The sequence below is a fragment of the Perognathus longimembris genome, chromosome 6 (assembly GCF_023159225.1).
Source record: "Perognathus longimembris pacificus isolate PPM17 chromosome 6, ASM2315922v1, whole genome shotgun sequence".
Classification (NCBI taxonomy): Eukaryota; Metazoa; Chordata; class Mammalia; order Rodentia; family Heteromyidae; genus Perognathus; species Perognathus longimembris.
Window position 1 is genome coordinate 14,932,549 of NC_063166.1, and position 20,491 is coordinate 14,953,039.

The 20,491-nt window shown below is 50.9% G+C and overlaps 1 protein-coding gene across 5 annotated transcripts in view; it reads left to right on the forward strand.

Annotated features, from left to right (window-relative positions):
* The first annotated feature begins 662 nt into the window (after window positions 1-662).
* The window catches only part of Gabbr1 (gamma-aminobutyric acid type B receptor subunit 1), a 33,344-nt gene continuing 13,515 nt past the window's right edge, over window positions 663-20,491 (forward strand). Inside the window, exons 1-11 of one of the 5 annotated variants that reach the window (XM_048348227.1) lie at window positions 663-989; window positions 1,460-1,544; window positions 2,234-2,437; window positions 3,222-3,407; window positions 5,048-5,068; window positions 6,426-6,586; window positions 10,064-10,198; window positions 10,556-10,726; window positions 11,809-11,910; window positions 12,191-12,256; window positions 12,930-13,121. In XM_048348227.1, the coding sequence (XP_048204184.1) occupies window positions 1,460-1,544; window positions 2,234-2,437; window positions 3,222-3,407; window positions 5,048-5,068; window positions 6,426-6,586; window positions 10,064-10,198; window positions 10,556-10,726; window positions 11,809-11,910; window positions 12,191-12,256; window positions 12,930-13,121 (1,323 nt within the window). In that variant the 5' untranslated portion in view covers window positions 663-989. Of the gene's footprint in view, window positions 990-1,105; window positions 1,157-1,459; window positions 1,545-2,233; window positions 3,408-5,047; window positions 5,069-6,425; window positions 6,587-10,063; window positions 10,199-10,555; window positions 10,727-11,808; window positions 11,911-12,190; window positions 12,257-12,929; window positions 13,122-20,491 lie in introns of those variants that run through there. The other 4 variants (XM_048348228.1, XM_048348229.1, XM_048348230.1 and 1 more) reach the window with 4 other exon arrangements.

Genomic DNA, 20,491 nt, shown 5'->3' on the forward strand with positions numbered 1-20,491 from the left:
AGTCAGGAACGATGGCTAGGCCCCACCGGATCAGAGAAGATGACACGGGTCCCAGCTCTCTTCTTTCTCACCAGCCCCCCACCTGATCTACCTCCACGGACCCCAATTTCCCCCTTGATGCCCCCTCCCGTTCTTCTGCTTCCCTCACCGAGTAGGCAAGGCTGCTGGACCAAGAGGCATCTGTAGTCTCCCAGGTCTGCCTTGTCCACCAGGCTCTTCCCGTGCTGAGATAACTCAGGGTGACACCTCCCCCCACCCCCCAGCCCCCATTCTGACCCCGGCTTCTCCGCTCCTGGCCCTGGGCCTCTGCCCTTTGCTTTCCCTCCGGGAGCCAGGCTGCTTTCCCGGTGGCCCGGTCCTCCTCCATCTTCATCCCCAGGCTTGCCGGCCGTCCCCGCGCCAGCTCCCCTGCCTTTTGGCTCGGGTCTCCTCGCCCCACCCCTCCCCGTGTGCGGTGGTCTCTCCCGCAGGTCCCTCCCGGATGCTGGGTCCCCGCGCGCGCGTGTGCGCGCCAGTGTCCCCCTCTCTCCCACCGCGCAGCCCCGCGCCAGCCCGTGGTCCCCACCCCAGACCCCCGGCGCTGTGGGCGGTCCAGGGCGGGGCCGGGATCCGGGGCGGCTCCCGGGGCTCGGGTTGTGGGAGGCGCCCTCTCCCCGGTCTCCCCCTCCCGCTCCCCCGCCCTGTCTTCCCCTGCATCCTCCTTCCCTCCGCCCGTGAGCTTTCCCCGGTCCCCGGCGCCGCCTCCTTCCCTCCCGGCTCCGCGCTCCCGCGGCCGCCGCCGCCCCGGGGAAGGAGAGACGGGGGTGGGGTTTGGGGGAAGCGAGAGCGGAGGGGAGAGACCCGGGCCGGGCTGGAGCTTGGGCTCGAGGGGAGGAGGGCCGGGAGGAGGGGGAACGTGGCGGAGAAAGGCGGGGGGAGCGGGGAGGAGAGGCCGGGCCTGGGGCCTTGAGGCCCGGGGAGAGCCGGGGAGCCGGGGCCGGCGCGCCGAGGTAAGAGCCAGGGCCCCGGGGGAGCCGGGCGCGGAGCGGGGCGTGCGGGGTCGGGGGGGCTGCGGGAGCCGGGCCGGGCCAGGCCGGGGATCGGGGGGACTGGGGGAGAGGAGAGACCGCGGGGATGGAAGCGGGGAGCGCTGAGGCGGCCGAACCCCGGAGCGTGGGTAAGCCGGGCTCCCGCGATCCGCGGGGGCCGGGGGGAGAGGAGGCGGTGAGAGGTGGAGTCCCGGGAGGGTGGGGGGCCGAGGGAGGCAGGAGGAGGGTGGGGACCGGCGTTCTCTCCTCCTCTCCCCCCGCACCTCGCGCGCGGGGCTCCGCCCCCGCCTCCTCCGCGGGGCGCTGCGCTCCTGCCCCCCAGCCCGGGGCGAGCCGGGTGGGAGCCGGCCAAGCCGACAGAGGGGGTTCGGGTCGGGCGGGGCCGGCGGCCGGGGCCGGTCCTCACGGCCATCTCCCTCTCTCTCGCTCAGATGCTGCTCTTGCTGCTGCTGGCGCCTCTCTTCCTCCGCCCCCTGGGCGCGGGCGGGGCGCAGACCCCCAACACCACCTCCGAAGGTGCCCCCTTCCCCGGCGGCTCGGGCTCTCTCCCACCCCGCTCGCCCTTTCCCCGCACCTCCTCTCCGGTCCCCGTCGCTCTCGGGTCAGCTCCACACCGCATCCCTCCCGGGCCACGCCACGTTACTACTCCTGACCTCCTTTCTGTCACCCTACATTACTATCCAGCACCCCCTTTTCTCCGCCCCACATTACTACACCACACCACCGTTCTGTGACCCCAAGGTAGTCCGTCAGTTTCGCTTCCCGTGCCCGGACTCACATTACTTCAGTTCTTTCCTTGATCCCACCCTGGGGCTCAGAGGGTCTTGTAACCCCCCCACCCCCACCCCTTTCTCCCAATTCACCTTAAACATCCTCGCTTAACCCCTTCCTTTCCCCTTTGAACCAAGCTCCATCCACACATTACACCCTTCACGGTTTCTCAATTACTTTTCTCCATTGCCTCAATAGCTCCCTTCCCTCCCCACTGGTGAGTGGACTCTGGTGTCGGCATTAACCCCAGCCCTTTACTCTCAGCCCTGTGGCCCTGGGTTAAGGGACTGGCATCCTTCTGATCCGCCCTCCTCCCTCCTCCTTCCCCGCCCCCCGTCTGACCACTGACCACGCCCTGCTCACCGTCCCCTGCCTCCGGCCTTCTCCGGTTTCCCACCATTCCTCTCTGTGTGCCTCCCCCACTCACCCTTCAGGTTGCCAGATCATACACCCGCCCTGGGAAGGCGGCATCAGGTACCGGGGCCTGACTCGGGACCAAGTGAAGGCTATCAACTTCCTTCCCGTGGACTATGAGATTGAGTATGTGTGCCGGGGGGAGCGCGAGGTGGTGGGGCCCAAGGTACGCAAGTGCTTGGCCAACGGTTCCTGGACCGACATGGACACACCCAGCCGCTGTGGTGAGTAGCTTGGGGAGCCCCTCCCCTCTTCAGGACCATTCCTTTACCAGTCTCCATCGAACTTAGCGTTCCCCGCTCCCAAGTCAGCACTTTTGAGTCAATGTGACTGCATTCACGCACACATCTGACGAACGACCCCGGTGTAGTGAGCCAGATGTTGCCGTGCGCAGCTGGAGGGGGCCGAGCTCGCGGTCTGCACATCTCACTTCATCCCCGCGCGCGCCATCATTAGGGCACTCATCATTGCACGAAGTAACTTTTGGTTGTTCATCTTAGAATTCTTCTCTTTGAGGATCGATAGTGGCAGATTATGGAAGACGATTCTTTCAGCACTTCTGTCTCCAACTCCATCACCATATACACCCGGGAAACAAAATAGCCAGTTTAATACTAATATAAAGCAACAATAATAAGACAAGCAAATTTGATTGTGAATCCAAAGTTCTATCTACACATTTCAAAGGCGGAGGAGAACCGCCCACTGTAGTGGACTGGGAAGAGATCCCATTTTGTGTGCTTATAGCTCCATCTTGGGTTCTTACAATGGAAGTGCTGCTTTTTTATTTTTTTCTTCCCATTTGGGAATGTGTGGCTGTTAGGGTTAAGGGAGGAGTGAGTGGAAGGAAGAGGCACATCCTTTTTTTTTTTTTTTTTTGTTACACCTGATTATCTGTAGAGTAGGATGCTTGCAGACTCAGACTCAAACCCAAACCCAAGCCCCTGCTCTCTAAGGGGAAGGAGCCTTCTTCAACTTGCCTCTCTTCTTATTTTCCTGTTTTCACAGTCCGAATCTGCTCCAAGTCTTATTTGACCCTGGAAAATGGGAAAGTTTTCCTGACGGGTGGGGACCTCCCAGTTCTGGACGGAGCCCGGGTGGATTTCCGGTGTGACCCCGACTTCCATCTGGTGGGCAGCTCCCGGAGCATCTGTAGTCAGGGCCAGTGGAGCACCCCCAAGCCCCACTGCCAGGGTGAGGGGAATAGTTGCCTGCATGCAGCTGATGAGGACGCTTGTGAGAGGATGGGGCTGCGGGGGGATGGGGACTGGGAAAGGATGAGTGCTCTGAAGAATGTGGGGGAGGGCCTAGGAAAGACAAAGGTGCAACCAAGCCCAGCTCTTCCCACCTGTCTACCTGCCTCAGACTTCCTTGCAGATTTCCCTTATCCACTTCACCTTTTCCCTCCTCTCTCCCTTTCTCTCCCTCTCTCTGTTTCTCCCTCTCTCTCACTGGGTCTCTCTTCACCCTCCCTCTTACCCAGTCCTGGGGCTTTAACTCAGAGCCTGGGCATGGTGCCTTACGTTTTTCATTAAGGATGGTACTCTACCACTTGAGCCACAACTCCACTTCCAGCTTTTTGGTGGCTAACTAGAGATAAGAAACTCACAGGCTTTCCTGCCCAGGCTGGCTTTGAACTGCAATTCTCAATCCTCAGCCTTCTAAGTAGCTAGGATTAAAGGTTTGAGCCAACAGCACCCAGCAACCCTACCTTTCTTTCTCTTTTCCTATCTTCTGCCTAGCTCCCAAGTCTTGGGCCTTATGTTTTATATTTTCCTTTATGAGTCTTACCTTTTTTCTCCTTTTAAGGTTTAAATATTTCATTTTTTTCTAGACTTGCCCTCCTTCTTTAAACTTTGGATTTTTCTGTACCTCACACTCTCTTCTAGAATCCATCACTCTATAATAGAACAGTTGTAAATATTTAGAATTTAAATAAGCATTGCACTTAGAAAAATGAACAAGAGGAGATCTGTGAGTGGAAACATATCAGGGCAAAAAGACTTTAGAAATTTGGGGGCAGAATGAGCAGGGGAACTCAGAGGGGATGGGAAGACTATGTTCCTTTTCTATACCTTCTAGACAACCTACCTCTATCACTCTCTGAGGAATCTTCGTGTTTGTGTCTACCACTTTTATTGCCATTTAGTCCTGCACACTTTTCCTTTTTCTGGACACCCAAAACTTCCCTCTGTAGTCTTCTCTGGTAGGTGGCAGGCATACCTCTAAGCCTCATGCTTGCTTCCTCTATCCTTGTAGACCCCTCAAGATTCTTGGTCCTGGCATTTCTCAAGGAATGTCAGTATTCAGCTTAGAATTTACCATTCCGATCTGGAAATTGGGTGTATTTACTGTGAAGTGATGCCAAACTTAAACTTCAGGGTTTCTTAAATACCTAGCCCCTCTCCCTGTGCTTCAATAGGTAGAGAGCTCTAAGAGGTGTTTATGTGGGAATCAACTTTTGTCAAATTGCAAACGTAAGATAACATAACTGCAATCATTTAAAACTCAGTTGTGCTTTAATTTTTCTTAAAGAGACCCCTTAATTAAAAAAAGATAATAACATTCAGGCTCTACACACACCAGGGTTTGCCTTTGCCTAGGATGCTGGCATTCCTGGCTCAAATTCTGTTGTCCTATGAAAAAAACAAAATGCCCGGCAAATCCTGACCCACCTTGCTCTTATCCCCAGGCACCCTCCCCTCAGAAACGCAGGCTTCCGCTCTACCCAGTCTTTGGCATGGTCAGGTGTGTGGGAGGGGGCTGGGGCTCAGGCCTGGGAAGCGGGGCGCCAGTGGTAATTCTTCTCTGATCCCCGTCTTTCCTGCTGCCAGTGAACCGAACGCCACACTCAGGTGAGATGAGAAACCCTAACCGCGCTGCACTCGCAATCCCCTGACCTGTCCCTCTTCACCCTCCACCCACGGGAACTGTGGCCCTAGGCTCTGGGCAGGGTCCTCACTTGCCTTCCCCCACACCCCCCAGTTTGCCAGGCTCCCCTTCTCGCCCTACCTCTTTCCTGCCTCCTCCTCCGGGCTGCGGGCCCTCCCGTCTCCCCGCTTGGCTTCTTTCCCCCGCCCCCCCCGCCCGGGTTCCACCTCCTCCCCGGCTGCGCTACGCTGCTTAGCCGCAAAGCCCCAGCAGGGGGCGGCCGCGTGCCGTGGGGGTGTGGGGGACCCTGCGCCTCCACCTAGCCCACCCGGGTGCGGGTCCCTTCCCAACGTCCGCCGAGCCTTCGCCAGCCGGCCCCCCTTTCCCGAGGTCACCTGCCGAGCTCCGGCAGCCCGCCCCACCCGCCCCACCCAGGGCCTCGCCGCTCACTTTTCCTCTGCACCCCTTCTTTTCTCCATAGTCCCTTCTCCCACCCCCCTCCCCCCTCCCCCCCATCCGCGTCGCTCTCCGAAGCCGTTCCCATCCCCATCCCCACCCCCCCACCCCGTCTCCTCACACCCTCCTTTCCGCCCCTCTCCTCGCCCGTCCCGCTCTCCTTCCCCATCCCCAGCTCGCTGCTCCGGGTGCTCGCTCTCCGTGCTCGCTCCCCCGGGTGCTCGCTCCCCCGCCCTCCCGGCACGCCCCGTCCCCTCTTCCCCCCTCCCCTCGTGTTTACTTGGGTGTGTGGTGGGGGTCCCTCCCCACGCCCCTCGCCCCGCCGGGCTGCGCCCCTCTCGCCTCCCCACCCTCCGCCCGCCGCGTGCTCCCCTCCCCGCCCCTCCTCCCTCCCCTCCCCGCCCCCTGCCGCGCCGCCCGTGACGTCAGAGCCCCCTCCCAGCCCCACCGCTCCCTCTCGCCGTCCTCCTCCTCCTCCTCCTCCTCCTCCTCCCCTCCGTCGGTCAGTCAGTCCGCGAGGAGAGTCCGCGGCGGAGGTGGCGCTGGCTGGCGGGAGCCCGAGCCTCCCTCCCGGGGCCCGGAGGCAGCCAACCTTCCCTGCTTCCCCGGGGCCCTAGCCCCCTCCTCCCCACGCGAGCGGGGATGGAGGCGCCTCCCCGACCTCCCCTCCGCAGCCCTCCCCAGGAAAAGTGTCCCCCCTGAGCTCCTCCCCCCGCAGCCGCCCCCGCCCCCTCCCCGCCATGGGTCCCGGGGCCCCCTCTCCCCCGGTGGGGTGGCCCCTGCCGCTTCTGGTGGTGATGGCGGCTGGAGTGGCCCCGGCGTGGGCCTCCCACTCGCCCCATCTCCCGCGGCCTCACCCGAGGGTCCCCCCGCACCCCTCTTCAGAACGGCGCGCAGTGTACATCGGGGCGCTGTTCCCCATGAGCGGGGGCTGGCCGGGGGGCCAGGCCTGCCAGCCCGCGGTGGAGATGGCGCTGGAGGACGTGAACAGCCGCAGGGACATCCTGCCGGACTATGAGCTCAAGCTCATCCACCACGACAGCAAGGTAGCCCCGGACGTGGGAGTGGGTGGGAGGTGTGGGGCGGGGGGGGGGGCTTCGAGGGCAGGGGGCCCGGTGCGCGAGCCCCACGCCCAGGGCCTCTGGGGTTTTGAGGCAGCCCCTTCCCTTGTGCGGCTGGCAGGAGATGGGATGGGGGTGCAGGAGTTTGGGGGGGGGGGTCCTAGGGGTAGAAGATGGTTAGTCACGCTGCAGCCCGAGAGTCAGGCAAGTGCCCCGGCTTGAGGAAAGTGGCGGTGGATGGAGGGGTCCCAGCCCGTGCTGATTGTCCGGGGGAGCAAACTAACCCCGAACTGGATTGGGGGCTGGAGAGACTGTCAGAGGTGGGGAGCTGGATCAGGGGGTTTACATTTACCATGGCAACAAGGTAAATCTGGGCGTAGGTTGGGGCTGGAATGGGAGAGAATGAGGGGAATTTAGAGGGACTTGAGAGATGTAGTTTATTTATCCAAACAAACAGCATGTCAACTGTGAGCTCTACCTGACTCCTCATCCCCCGGCCCTCAGCTCTGGAGGATTCCTGGGCTGTGAGAGCGTCTGGCATTAAAAAAAAAAAAAAAAAGACGAATAATGGTCAAGAGGTGGGCAGACAGTACTGGGCAAATAGCGACGGGAGCCCCACAATAGCTTGGGGGTGGAGAGGAGTCAGGATACAGGGAGAAGAAAGAGAATAAATAATAATGGAGAGGGGGAGGGTGCAGGGAAGAGAGATAGGGATAGGGAGGAGTCCCAGGGGCATCTTTTGGGGCTTGGGGTCCTGTTTTTATCTTTTCACATTGTGGCCTCTAGGAAGAGGTAGGGGGTGTAGGGATAGAGAGGGGAGGGGAGGGAGAGGGGGATCTTAAGAAAAAATTGGTCTCAGGGTATTAGGGGATAGTCTATAATAAGATTTCCACCCCCCCCCTCCTCTCCCTGGAGAAAGAGAAATAATTAACAGAGTGGAAAGGATAATTCACAGGGCAGGAAGGAGGTTTAGGACCTCCTTGATTTTATCTTCTCAGCTTTAGAAATGTGAGGGTTTGAGTGGTGGAGTATTAAAGGGGATTTGGCTATTTTACACGTGTGCCCACGATTTATACTCCTCCTTTAGAATATCAGTAGACATAGGTATGTGCTAGGGAGAAATGGTGCGGTTACAGGTAGGGTGCTTGGGGAAAGAACAGGAAGACTGTTAGGAGCTTAGAGACAGAACTTCAAATCTTCTCGGATTATTACTTTCTCTGTGGTTCGCAAATGTCAGTGTACATAAGAATCACCCGAGGAGTTTGTTGAAGATACAGATTCAAACGCGGTCAGGAAGGAATTTCAAGTAGTATCTGCATTTTTACCAGCAGAAATCCTGTCGGGTAGATACGTGAGTTGTAGCTAACCCCAGGAAAAGAATCAGGGTCCAGGAAAAAAAAAAGAAATCAGGTATTAGGGGAGGCAGGAAGGGAAATAGAGGGTCAGTTAGATCTGTTGGAGGGGCCAAGCTTGGGAGAGCAAGAGAGAGAATTGCTATGGGGTGGTGGGGAAAGAGAGCTGAGTGCAGGCTTTATAATGGGGCATCACAGGGAAATAGAGGAAACCTTGCTGTGAGTTCAAGCTCATCTACCATGACAGGAGATTCCCTAGAGGTGCTAGGGAGCAGATGGAGGACCTAGGAGAAGGTCGGAGGGATAGCAAAAGGGGAGGAGGTAAGACAGAGGAACTGGCATGTGCCCCTTTCCTGACTGAAAACCCAGATCCTAGCACCTGCAAAGGAGAAGCAGAGAAGAGGAAGCCTATTGGGGAAGGGTGAACTCTGTGGGGGAGGGGATCAATACTGATGAACAGGGTGTGGGTAGGATGTTAAAGTTAGAGAAGAAAGGACGAAACAGCATACAGCATACCTTGGGCCCAGTACTTGTCTGTTTATATGTAACTATAGATTCTCTTTGATGCCAGTATTGGGGCTTGAGTTCAGGGCTTGGGCCCTGTCCCTCAGCTTTTCTTCATCAAGGCTAGCATTATACGTACTGCTTGAGCCACACCTCCACTTCTGGTCTTTTGTGGTTAATTGGAGATATGGGCTGGCTTTGAATCACAATCCTCAGATCTCAGCCTCCTGAGTAGCTACGATTATAGGTGTGAGCCACTAGTGCCCAGGCATCTATAGATTCTTGTATGTTCTTGTATGTTCTCCTTGTTCCTGTTAACCATTTTTTTTTTTCCCAAATAAGAAGTGTATGAGGGGGATACTGAGGGGCTTTGGGAGAAACTGAGGGCAGAATCTGGAGTAACAGATTCTGGGAAAGTGTAAGAAGGTGAGACCCTAGAATGATGAAGAGGTATAAAGATGCCCAGGAGGGAGGCCAGAGGAGAAAGTCTTCAGGATGTGATTGAGCCCTGTCTTGGCCAAGGGTGAGGGAGAGGTGTATGGAAGAGTTCAGAGAGACTGTTGGTTCTTTAGACTCACTGGCTTCCCCTGTCCCAACTCCCTACCGTGTCCCAAATGTCAGGCCTCAGCAGGGAGTGAGCGGGCTCTAGGGGGGCTTCTTTATTTCCTTTCTATCTCTCCTTTTCCTCAATGCACCCTCCCGGTTCCCTGTGCCTCTCGTCTGTGTCCCCTTTGCCCTGGCTCCCCACTGGCTGCCATTTCTTTTCCACTTCCTTTGGGGCTCCAGCAGCTTCTGAAATGTCATGTTTCAGCAGGAGGGGAGCAGGCAGGGGGAGACCCATGGCTGCCTCTTCCTCCCCCTACTTCCTCTCCTCCCCACATTTCTCTTTTTCTTTAGCTCTTAGTTTTCCCAGCTCTGTACCTCTCTTTCAGGCACCCCTAAAATCATCTGGTTTCTAGAGAGTTCCATTCTATTTATTCTCCCGTTCTTTCCATGTATTGGATTCTTCTATCCCCGAGTCTTTTTTTTTTTTTTTTAAATAATGGACTGACTTGTCAAATGTCAGAAGCCAGCAGGAGGGAATGGGGGTACTTTTAGACCTCCTCCTGATCTTATTCCTATACTGTCTTGTTTACTTATCACTAGCCCTGAAGAAGGAAGGTGGGGAGAGGGCATTTTGCAGAGGTGAAGGAGCAAATTTCATAATTAGACTTTGAGAAAGCTTATTCTTACAGACTGTCTTCCTCGGGATATTTTGAGCACAAAACTATGGGGTGGGGAGTAAGGATGACCGAGGGGAATGGACTTAGAGATGTCTGAGGGCGGGCGAGTTGAAAGAAGAGAAGGAAACCTAGGCATTAATACCAAGGGATGAATCTGCAGCAGCCCATAGAGATGGGAGACTTGAGGAGGGAGATAATGAAAGAAGAGAAAGAATGAGCAGGAAGGGATGCTAGGAAGGAGGAAAATGCAGTAGTCATGATGAAAGTGAATAAAAGGGGGAAGAAACCAAGTTGTCTAAGAAAGATAAGACAGTAGGCATTCCAGGAGGGTGGGAGGCGGGTCGCTAGGGCAGCCTGCCCTTATCCCCTCCCTCTTCACTCAGTGTGACCCAGGCCAAGCCACCAAGTACTTGTATGAGCTGCTCTACAATGACCCCATCAAGATCATTCTCATGCCGGGCTGCAGCTCTGTGTCTACACTTGTGGCTGAGGCTGCCAGGATGTGGAACCTCATTGTGGTAAGTAGGCCTGGTGGTGGGATGTGTGTCAGAAGGTGGGGTCATTTCCTTTTGGGCTGGACTAAGTCAAGGGATTTGTTGCTTTGTATTTAAGAGGACTAGTTGGGGGTGGGAGGGGAAGGAGGAGGGATCCACTTGGGGGATTCAGAGCCCTCTGCAGACCTGAGCTGGCCGGCCTCCTAGCAACAGTGACTTGTCTGTGCCGCCACTGACCTGGTTCTTCCTCAGAAGGAACTGGAGACATATCAGTCAGTGGAGGGTGTGGGGGGCCTTTGAGTGTCCCTTTTCCTTGGAGGCAAGGAAAAGGTTACAGATTCCACTGTGGACATACCCCCTCACCCTCTCCTTGCCCCTCAGCTTTCCTATGGCTCCAGTTCACCAGCCCTGTCAAACCGGCAGCGCTTCCCCACCTTCTTCCGAACACACCCATCTGCCACACTCCACAACCCTACCCGAGTGAAACTCTTCGAAAAGTGGGGCTGGAAGAAGATCGCCACCATCCAGCAAACCACAGAGGTCTTCACTTCGGTGAGGAGGGGCTGGGAGGAGGGGGAGGACAAGGAGCAGCCACTCAAGAGTCCTGTTTGGACAGCTATGTAGTCATAGAATTCATTGGGGGCGGGGGGGGGTGGGATCTTAATTCTTTACCTAAAGAGAACACGATTCCAAGTAGGTTTAAGCGCATGTTCTTTTGGTAGCCAGAGGGAATGGGTGCATTGAAGATTTGCCATCTTCTCTTAGCTTTTTTTTTTTTTTTTAAATGATCTCTCTTTTTTTTTTCTTTTGATGTGCTGTTCCCCAGACAGATAGACCCAAAATGACTCAGTTCTATTAAAGCAGGTTCAATCTGAAGTTGAGTCAAGAGGAGAAAGGGAATGCAAAATGGGAACTGAGGAGAGAGGTAGATTCCACAGACACATGAGAGAGAGACAGAGAGAGACAGAGAGAGAGACAGAGAGATAGAGAGACAGACACACAGAGAGAGAAAGAGACACATAGAGAGAGACAGAGACAGGGAGCAAAAGAAGAGAGGTGCATGGTGGTGGTGGACAGATACCAGTGGAGAAAGAGGGTAAAGGGGGATGGCAAGGTTTGTGGAAGTAAAGAAGAAATTCATGGCGTACATCTGAAGAAAACAGCCTGTTCTCTCCCTTTTATTCTATTCTTTGGGTCTTCCACCCACTCCTATGTTCAGTGGCCCTTTAATTCTCCCTCCCTACTTTTTTCAGTGACTCAGTCCGCTCTAATCATTTTGTTGTCTGCCCACTTGTCTCTTCAGGTTGCCATCATCCTGTCTGTTCCAGCCCCTGCCCTGTCTTATTCTGCTCCCTCTATGTTTTTCTCCTAGTTGTTGAAGTGGGGAGGGTGGGATGGCTTCCCCAGGCATAGACCCTGGAGTTGTGTGGCTCACTATTGCATTTTCCTGCTTGGAAGCCATCTCTTAAAGCAATAGGAGCTTTTCTTTGAAATTTCCTCACCTGGGTGACAGAAGCTGTTGGGGCAACACCCAGAATGCTGTTCCTTTGTTCAGAGTGTGTAATCAATCCTTAGTTAACATCTTGGCTCTGTTTCATTGCACACCCTATGTTTTTCTTACCTTTCTACTCAAGACCCTGGATGATCTGGAAGAGCGAGTGAAGGAGGCTGGAATTGAGATAACTTTTCGCCAGAGTTTCTTCTCAGATCCAGCCGTGCCTGTCAAAAACCTTAAGGTGGGATAGTCCTGAGTGGTGGGCGTAGCCCATTAGAGTGGGGTTCGCTGGGTGGGGGACTGTGGTGGGCTGGACAAGGAGAGTCAGGTTTGGACAGACTTCCCATACCTGAGGCAGTGGCCTCTCCTGGGGGAAGCTGACATTTATCCACTGCCCATTGACCATTACTTGTCGGTAAGCACTTTGGGATGGGAAATCCTAGCTGCAAAAGCAGCTGGCTTAGCTCCTCGGACTTTCCCAGGCATCCCTCAGGACCTCTCTTTCTGTCTCCATTCTGTAGCGCCAGGATGCCCGAATCATCGTGGGACTTTTCTATGAAACAGAAGCCCGGAAAGTTTTTTGTGAGGTGGGGTTGGACTCTGAAGAGGGAGGGAGACTGGGTGGGCTCTTTGTCTTTGTTTTCCCTTCTGAGGTTTACTCACTGGCTCTCTGTTCAAATTGATAGCAAATGATCTTAGCTAGTGATTAATATGATGCCTCTGTTCGCTCTACCTCCATCCCTTGTCTACACACACACACACACACACACACACACACACACCCCTTTCTCATTTTCTTTCATTGTGTTTTCTGAGTTCCCTTATTTCCTGACTGGCTGAAAAGGCTATTCAGAACCAGTGAGGAGGCTGGGAATGTGACTTAGGGGTAGAGTGCTTGCCTAGCATGCACGAAGCCCTGGGTTCTATTCCTCAGTACCACATAAATAGAAAAAGCTGGAAACGGCACTGTGACTCAAGCAGTAGAGTGCTAGCCTTGAGCAAAAGAAGCTCATGAACAGGGCCCAGGCCCTGAGTTTAAGCCTCAGGACTGGCAACGAACAAATAAACAAACAAAGAAACCCAGTGAGGCTGTGGTGAAACTTTGGGGGAAGGTTGTTGAGCTTCTCCTAGCACTCTAAGACTTGTAGATTAAAAAAAAATACTGCTATTCTTCTTTGGTACGTAAGAGGCTAAAGAGTATCCAGTAGGGAGTACCCTAAACCCCCCCACTGCACCCTAGCCCTCCTCCTCTGAATGCAGGTATACAAGGAGCGTCTCTTTGGGAAGAAGTATGTCTGGTTCCTCATTGGATGGTACGCTGACAACTGGTTCAAGATTTATGACCCGTCTATCAACTGCACTGTGGATGAGATGACCGAGGCAGTAGAGGGCCACATCACCACTGAGATTGTCATGCTGAATCCTGCCAACACCAGAAGCATTTCCAACATGGTAAGAATGTGGGGACTCAGAAGCTGGCCCCTGGGGTGGGGGTGGAGGGGACAGAGGGAGTCTCTTAGGAAAGGGGCAGAAAGAGGGGGTGCAGCTTGGATGTCTAGATAGGGAAGGGGCCTGTGCCCATTCTGTGCTTGTTTGCGTCATGTCTCCTGTGGATTCTACTTCTGCTGTGACTTCCTTGGGCAGGAGAGAGGGAAAGGATGGGATGGTATGTTCAGTAGGCCCCTGATGAGTGGAAGGGCTGTTACCATGGAAACAAGGAGCCGTTGGTGAGAAGTCAAATGAGGGAGAGGCGTTAATGATAATATAGACACTTGTATACGCAAGCACACCTTTACCAGAGTGCTGCTTCTGGTAGAAATGCCTTTTTCTTTTCTTGGTGACTTACACGCGTACCTCAGAATTGCTTCATCTTCATTTATGACGGATACAAAATTAGCTTGGATCTTGCTGCTTTTTTTTTCTTTTTAATGATTCTTCTTTTAGAATTTTAGATGTAAAGGAGACTTTTGAAATTATTTAGCCTCCAGATAGCTGGCTAGTGGCAGACTGGGAGGTACATTCGGGAGGGCTGAGAGAGCCTTGCAGGTTGAGGGGAACGAGTGTGGGAGTGGGTGCGGGGGAAAGAGACGCCATTGTTCATCAGCACTACATCTGAGGCTGCAGGAAATCTCAGCAAGCTCGAGAGGACAACCTGTTTGTCGGCTTATTACATATTATGTAGCCCAAGATATGAAATGCCTGCTTTGGAGAGCGTGCATGCATGCCAGGAGTGAGCTAATGAGGGTAAAGCCCCCAAACAGCTTATTTTAAAACATTCTAATGACAATTTATTTTATGTAGTAAATCAGGACATTAGATACCTGATTTCAGTAATCTTATCAGCAAGACTCTGATACAGATTTATCATTTACGCCTTTTTTTGGTGCCCTTTTTTTTTTTTTGAGTGGAGGCTTAACTCTGAGTCTCATGTTCTTGTTCAGCATTTTCAATCACAGCTGGCATTCTACCTCTTAAGCCATGCTTCCACCTCTGGCTTCTTGCTGGTTAATTGGAGATAAGAGTCTCATGAATTTGTATGCCAGGGCTGGCTTTCAATCATGACTCTGAGATCTCTGCCTCCTGAGTAAGAATTATAGGCACAAGCCACCAATACCTGGTATCACTTACATCATGTAGATCAGAAGTTTGGGACTTAGAATTGTTCAGTGACCTGTCTGAGTGGTCTTGCTAGAACAGAATTCTGCTTGAATCGAATTCTAAGACGCTCTGACCCCACCAATCAGTGTGAAAGTGTGAAGCCTGACTAAAAAGTGTGCACATTTGCCATGTCTATAATCCTAGCTGCTTAGGAGGGTGAAATATGAGGATTGCAGTTTGAAGACAGCCTACAAAGAAAAAGCTGTGAGACTCTTATCTCTAGTTAACCACCCAAAAAGCTGGAAGTAGTGCTGTGGATCAAGTGTTAGAGTGTTAGCTCTGAGAAAAAGAAGTTCAGGAACAGCACCCAGGCCCTGAGTTCAAGCTCTAGGGCTGGCATACACACACAAAAGTATGTACTTTCACCTGCAAATAAATAGTTTCTATGATGGCAGTCTTTGAGCAAAGGAGAAATAAGAATCAGAAAATGGGTTCTGGCAGTAGATTGTAATGAAGAGTGAGCTGCTATATGGATTCTGATCATAGATTCTGTTTGGGACATTCTAAGGGAACTCTAGGTTTACTATATGCAAGTTGAAAAATATACTGAAGCCAGGCGCTGGTGGTTCATGCCTATAATCCAAGCTACTCGGGTCTGAGATCTGAGGATCGTGGTTCAAAGACAGCCCAGGCAGGAAAGTCCGTGAGACTCTTATCTTTAATAAACTACTCAGAAAAAGCCAGAAATGGTGCTGTGGCTAAAGCACTAGCCTTGAACACAAAGAAGCTCAGGGACAGTGTCCAGGCCCACTGAGTTCAAGCTGCAGGACTGGGGGAAAAATGTGTGTGTGTGTGTGTGTGTGTGTGTGTGTGTGTGTGTGTACCGAAAAAAAATTCTGGACAGCTATTTCTCTGTAGGTTACATGACAGACGAGTTACCTTCTAGAATCTGGAAAAGTAGTAGAGCAGGTTACTGATGTCAGAAAGGTGTATTAGTGCCTTGAGCCCAGGACCTGCCACTGTGGCCTTTGCCCCATAGCAGGTAGCTGTGGAGCCTGATAGAAAGCCAAGAATTGGTTGAGAATATAGAGGAACACATGCGCTTTGGAGGAGGATATCAGGAGGTCTTTTACTGGCATTTAGTCTCTACATAAAGATGATGCCAGTCTTCAGGCTATAGAGCTTCTAGTGACACTAGCCTAAAATGCCAGGTGGAGAAGCCAAGATTTTTTTCAAATTTCTTTTTGTTGTTACAAAGGTGTTATGCACAGAGGGATTACAATTATATAAGTTAGGTAAAGAGTTCTTTTTTCTTTTCATTTCAATTTTGTTGTTGTCATAGGGCTTGAACTTGGGGCCTAGGCATTGTCCCTGAGCTCTTTCTGCTCAAGGCTAGCACTCTACCACTTTGAGCCACAGTGCACTTCCAATTTTCTGGTGGTTAATTGGAGATAAGAATTTCCTGGACTTTTCTGCCCTGGCTGGCTTCGGCTGGCTTTGAACCATGATCCTTAGAGCTTAGCCTCCTAAGTAGTTAGGATTATAGGTGTGAGCCACTGGTACTGGCTGATAAATAGTATTTTAAATGAACAGATACACATAGGCATTGTGCCTTTGTTCCTCTACTAAGAAGGAGTACATTTCTTTTTTGGACAATGTCACTCTTTCTCTCGCTCTCTACTGGTAGAATCCAATATTTTTTAATAGATGGGAGAAGTCCTTAACAAATGACCAAGGAAGATTATATAAGTGAATTAGACAGCACCAAGAGAAGTAGATCAGGAGCAAGGGTTGGACCTAGCGAGGTGTCTTAGAAAAGAAGCAGAGTTGCTTTCTCTTGGTAGGGCAGCTTCCGGTGTGTTTGCATTACTAATTCTCAATCTTTAGTTCCTATCAGATGACTTGGGAAGGCAGTTAACACATGTATTACTTGAGTCCTTTCCTTTGAAGTTCTGGTTCAGTAGAGTTGGGGTTAGGACTCGAGAACAGCAAGTCCCTGTGGATTCTGATGCTACTGGTCTAAGGATTATGCTATGAGAACTATTAGGTTAGTAGTTTTCAACCAGAGGTTGCCATATCTGGTGACTGTGTTTCTATTATTATTTTAGTGTTATTGGGGTTTAAACTCAGGTTGCTTTCTGGGCTGGTATAATACTACTGAGCCATGCCTCCAGCTCTCTCTGACATTCACTGGTTATGTTTTGGGTAAGGTCTGGCTTTCTAACTAGGCATGTACCTGAGACTCAATTGCCTGCTTTCAGGCTTCTCCTCATTGCTGGGTTCACAAACATGTGCCACTGTATCTAGCTTTCCTCCATGGAGACAGAGTCTGGTAGACTTTTTCTAGCCAGGCTGGCCTGGTACCCCAATCCTCTGATCTTGGCCTCCCATGTCATTTGGATGACAGGCATGTGCCACTGAGCCCAGGTTGAGAAGGAGTCTCACAAGCTTTTCTTCAAACCAAGATCCCCCCTTTCTTCATCTCTCAAGTATCTAGGATTCAAGCATGCACTACCAGTGCATGATTCTGATGAACACAACTAGGGGTGAGTTTTATTGTCTGATGTGGAGAGGCTGAGGATGCTTCTAAATATTCTACTCTGTACAGTTCAGTCCCTGAAGATGAAGTTTTCCTGCCTACAATGTTGAAAGAGTACAGAGATTGAGGAAACTTGGCTTAGGGAATCCTTAGGAACCATATATATGGAATGAAGAGTGGATTAGAATGGGTTTGGAGAAATATAGCCATGGTTTACAGATGTTAATACAACTATGTTTTACAGTGGGAGGTGGTATACCTAGGATGATGAGATTGTAAGTACATCTTTTTTTTTTTTTTTTGGCCAGTCCTAGGCTGTGAACTCAGGGCCTGAGCACTGTCCCTGGCTTCTTTTTTTGCTCATGGCTAGCACTCTGCCACTTGAGCCACAGCACCACTTTTGGCCATTTTCTGTATATGTGGTGCTGAGGAATCGAACCCAGGGCCTCATGTATACGAGGCAAGCACTCTTGCCACTAGGCCATATTCCCAGCCCCTGTAAGTACATCTTGACTGGGGTGGAGATTCTAGATTTGAGTCTAGGACAAACTAGAAAGTTTATCTCAGGATACATGTTACATTGCTATATAGCATCCATTCTCACATATAGGGGCAAGCCAGGCTGGGATACTGGAAAAAAAAAAAAAGAGGACCATAATTTTACAGTTGGTTAATTCACTAATTTCTATAGATTGTGGAGTCTTTGCTGCTCATTGTTCCTTGACAGCACAATAAAATTTATCTTTGAAAATGTATCAATTAAACTGGACACTGGTGGCTCATGCCTGTAATTCTAGCAACTCAGGAGGATTGTGGTTCAAAGCCAAGCCCAGGCAGGAAAGTCCATGAAACTCTTATCTCTGGTTAGCCATCTGAAAATCGGAAGTGGGGCTGAGGCTCAAAGTGGTAAAATGCTAGCCTTAAGTGAAAGAGCTCAAGGATAGTGCCCAAGCCTGGACTTCACGATCCACAAAAAAAGAACAAAAAGAGAAAAGAGAATGTATCATTTATCTTTGGTGATTCAAGGGGAAGCATTGTGTTTTCATAATTTTAGTCATGGGGGTGGGTGGGGGCCTCGGTGATACTCCTGGCATGTTAGAGGTAGTGACCTGGAGTGAGCTAGAGTGTGAGAATCCCAGCAGAGGATAACATCATGCTGACTGGATTAATCCCTTCCCATCTGGGTGATTTTCTGATGCAATCTTCACTTTGAACTGAGGATTGGATAGATCTGGAAGCTGAAGGGCTACTCAGAAGGCTCAGCTTAGCTACTGTCTGTGAGCAGGTGCTTTTGAAGAGAGGCATTTCAGAAAAGAAGCACTATAGGTTAATCAGTAAGAATATGAATTTTGATTCCAGACTCTGGATTTGAATCCCAGCACTGATACTCTCTAGCAGTAGAACTTTAGGCAAGTTGCATGACTTCTGTACCTTAGTTTTCTTAACTCTAAATAAAGATAATAATAGTACCTGGGCTTCTGACAATTAAATAGTACCATGCGTGCCTGATAAAAGTATCTGGTGCTGGGTGCTGTTAGCTCACACCTGTACTCCTAGCTACTCAGGAGGCTGAAAGCTAAGGATTGTAGTTCGAAGCCAGCCCAGGCAAGAAAGTCTGTAAGACTTACCTCCAATTAACTACCCCCAAACCCTGGAAGTCCAGCTGTGTCTCAGAGGTAGAGTGCTAGACTTGAGGAAAAAAACCAAAATGAAAACTCAAGGACAGTGCCTAAATTTTGTTCAATCCCCAGGACTAGCACCCGCAAAAAAAAAAAGTGCCTGGTATATAGTAAGGACAATATAAATGTTACTCATCATCGTCATAGCCTTATCCTGTAAGGAAAGGATGATATTAATGGGACAGCTCAACAAATTATTAAGAGGATTTGGTGACGTGAAAGAGTCTAATGTGATTCCAAGGTTTCAGTCTCAGATACTGGGCAGGATGGGTATGTGAGGAATAACTGAGCTTACTTAGTCTTGCATATTTTGAGTTTGAGATTTTGTTTTTGAAACAGGACTCTTGCTAGTTATCCAGATTGGTCTTGACTTTTTGACACCCTTGCGACCCCCACCCCCACCTTAGCCTTTCAAGTGTCTTGAACTATAGGTGCCACTATCCAATTCAAATTTGTGATCCATCATAGACTTACAAATGCATTAGAGTCTCTAGGCGGTATAGGATTTAAGACACTGGGTTGGAGCTTTGATTTGAGTATCAGCATAAAAGATGAGCGTATAGCATATGGCACACACACATAATCCTAGCTACTCAGGAGGCTGAGATCTGAAAGTCACAGTTCAAAGCCAGCCAGGACAAATCTGTGAGACTCTTATCTCCAATTAACCAGCAAAAACCTGGAAGTGGAGTGTGGCTCAAGTGGTATAGAGCACCAGCCTTGAGCAGAAAAGACAAGCGTGAGTGTAAGATCCTGAGTTCAAGCCCCAGTACTGGTACAAAAAGATGAGTGTGACACAGAGGAATTCACAGAGAAAATGTAATTTGTTTTATACCCAGCATTTTACAGACATTCTTATTTTATCTTTATATGAGCTCTTTAGGCAGTATTATTCCCATTTTAAAGCTGAATGGCCAATTAGTGAGATGTAATAACTTGTTTGAGATTTCATAGTAGGTAAATGGATGAATTAGAGTTAGAATCCATTCATCTACTTACTCACCCAGTGGACTTTTTTGTTTAAGATTTTTTTAGAGTGATTTTAGATTTACAGCAAGATTGAGAGGGAAGTACAGAGAGTTCCTGCCTTCCTCAGTAACTTCTTCCATTATTAAGCAGCCCTCATGGCACTGGTACATTCAGTACAATTGATGAACTTGCCTTGACACACTGTACTCACCTAAAGTCCATTATTAGACTAGGGTGAGTAAACTTTAGAGTCTACTCCCCGTGTTGTGCATGCTCTGGGTTTGGACAGATGTATAATGACTTGGATCTACCTTTATACAGTATTCTCCATCCTACTCCAATAGATATTTATTGTATTTCCAGTATGGGTTTGTGCAGTACTAGGTGCTAATGATTAAAAGAGGAATGGAATTTGGTTCTGTCTAGGGGTAGTTGAACCTAGGCCTGTATGCTTTCAAGATCCAGGCTATTTTTTTCTTTTCTTTTTCTTTTGTCAGTTGTGGGCCTTAAACTCAGGGCCTGTGCACTGTCCTGAGCTTTTTGGCTCAAAGCTAGCACTCTAACACTTTGAGCCAAGAGTCACTCTGGTTTTTTGTGGTTAATTGGAAATAAGAGTCTTATGGACTTCCCTGCACCAGCTGGCTTTGAACCACAATCTTCAGATCTCAGTCTCCTGAGTAGCTAGGATTACAGGCATGAGCTACTGGAGCCTGGCTGGTCCAGGCTATTCCTTCCTTCCTTCCTTCCTTCCTTCCTTCCTTCCTTCCTTCCTTCCTTCCTTCCTTCCTTCCTTCCTTTCTTTCTCTTTCTCTCTCTCCCTTTCCTTCCCTTCCCTTCCCTTCCCTTCCCTAGTCCTGGGCCTTGGACTCAGGGCCTGAGCACTGTCTCTGACTTCTTTTTGCTCAAGGCTAGCACTCTGCCACCTGAGCCACAGCACCACTTCTGGCCTTTTCTATATATGTGGTGCTGAGGACTTGAACCCAGGGCTTCATGTATACAAGGCAAGTACTCTTGCCAGTAGGCCATATTCTCAGCCC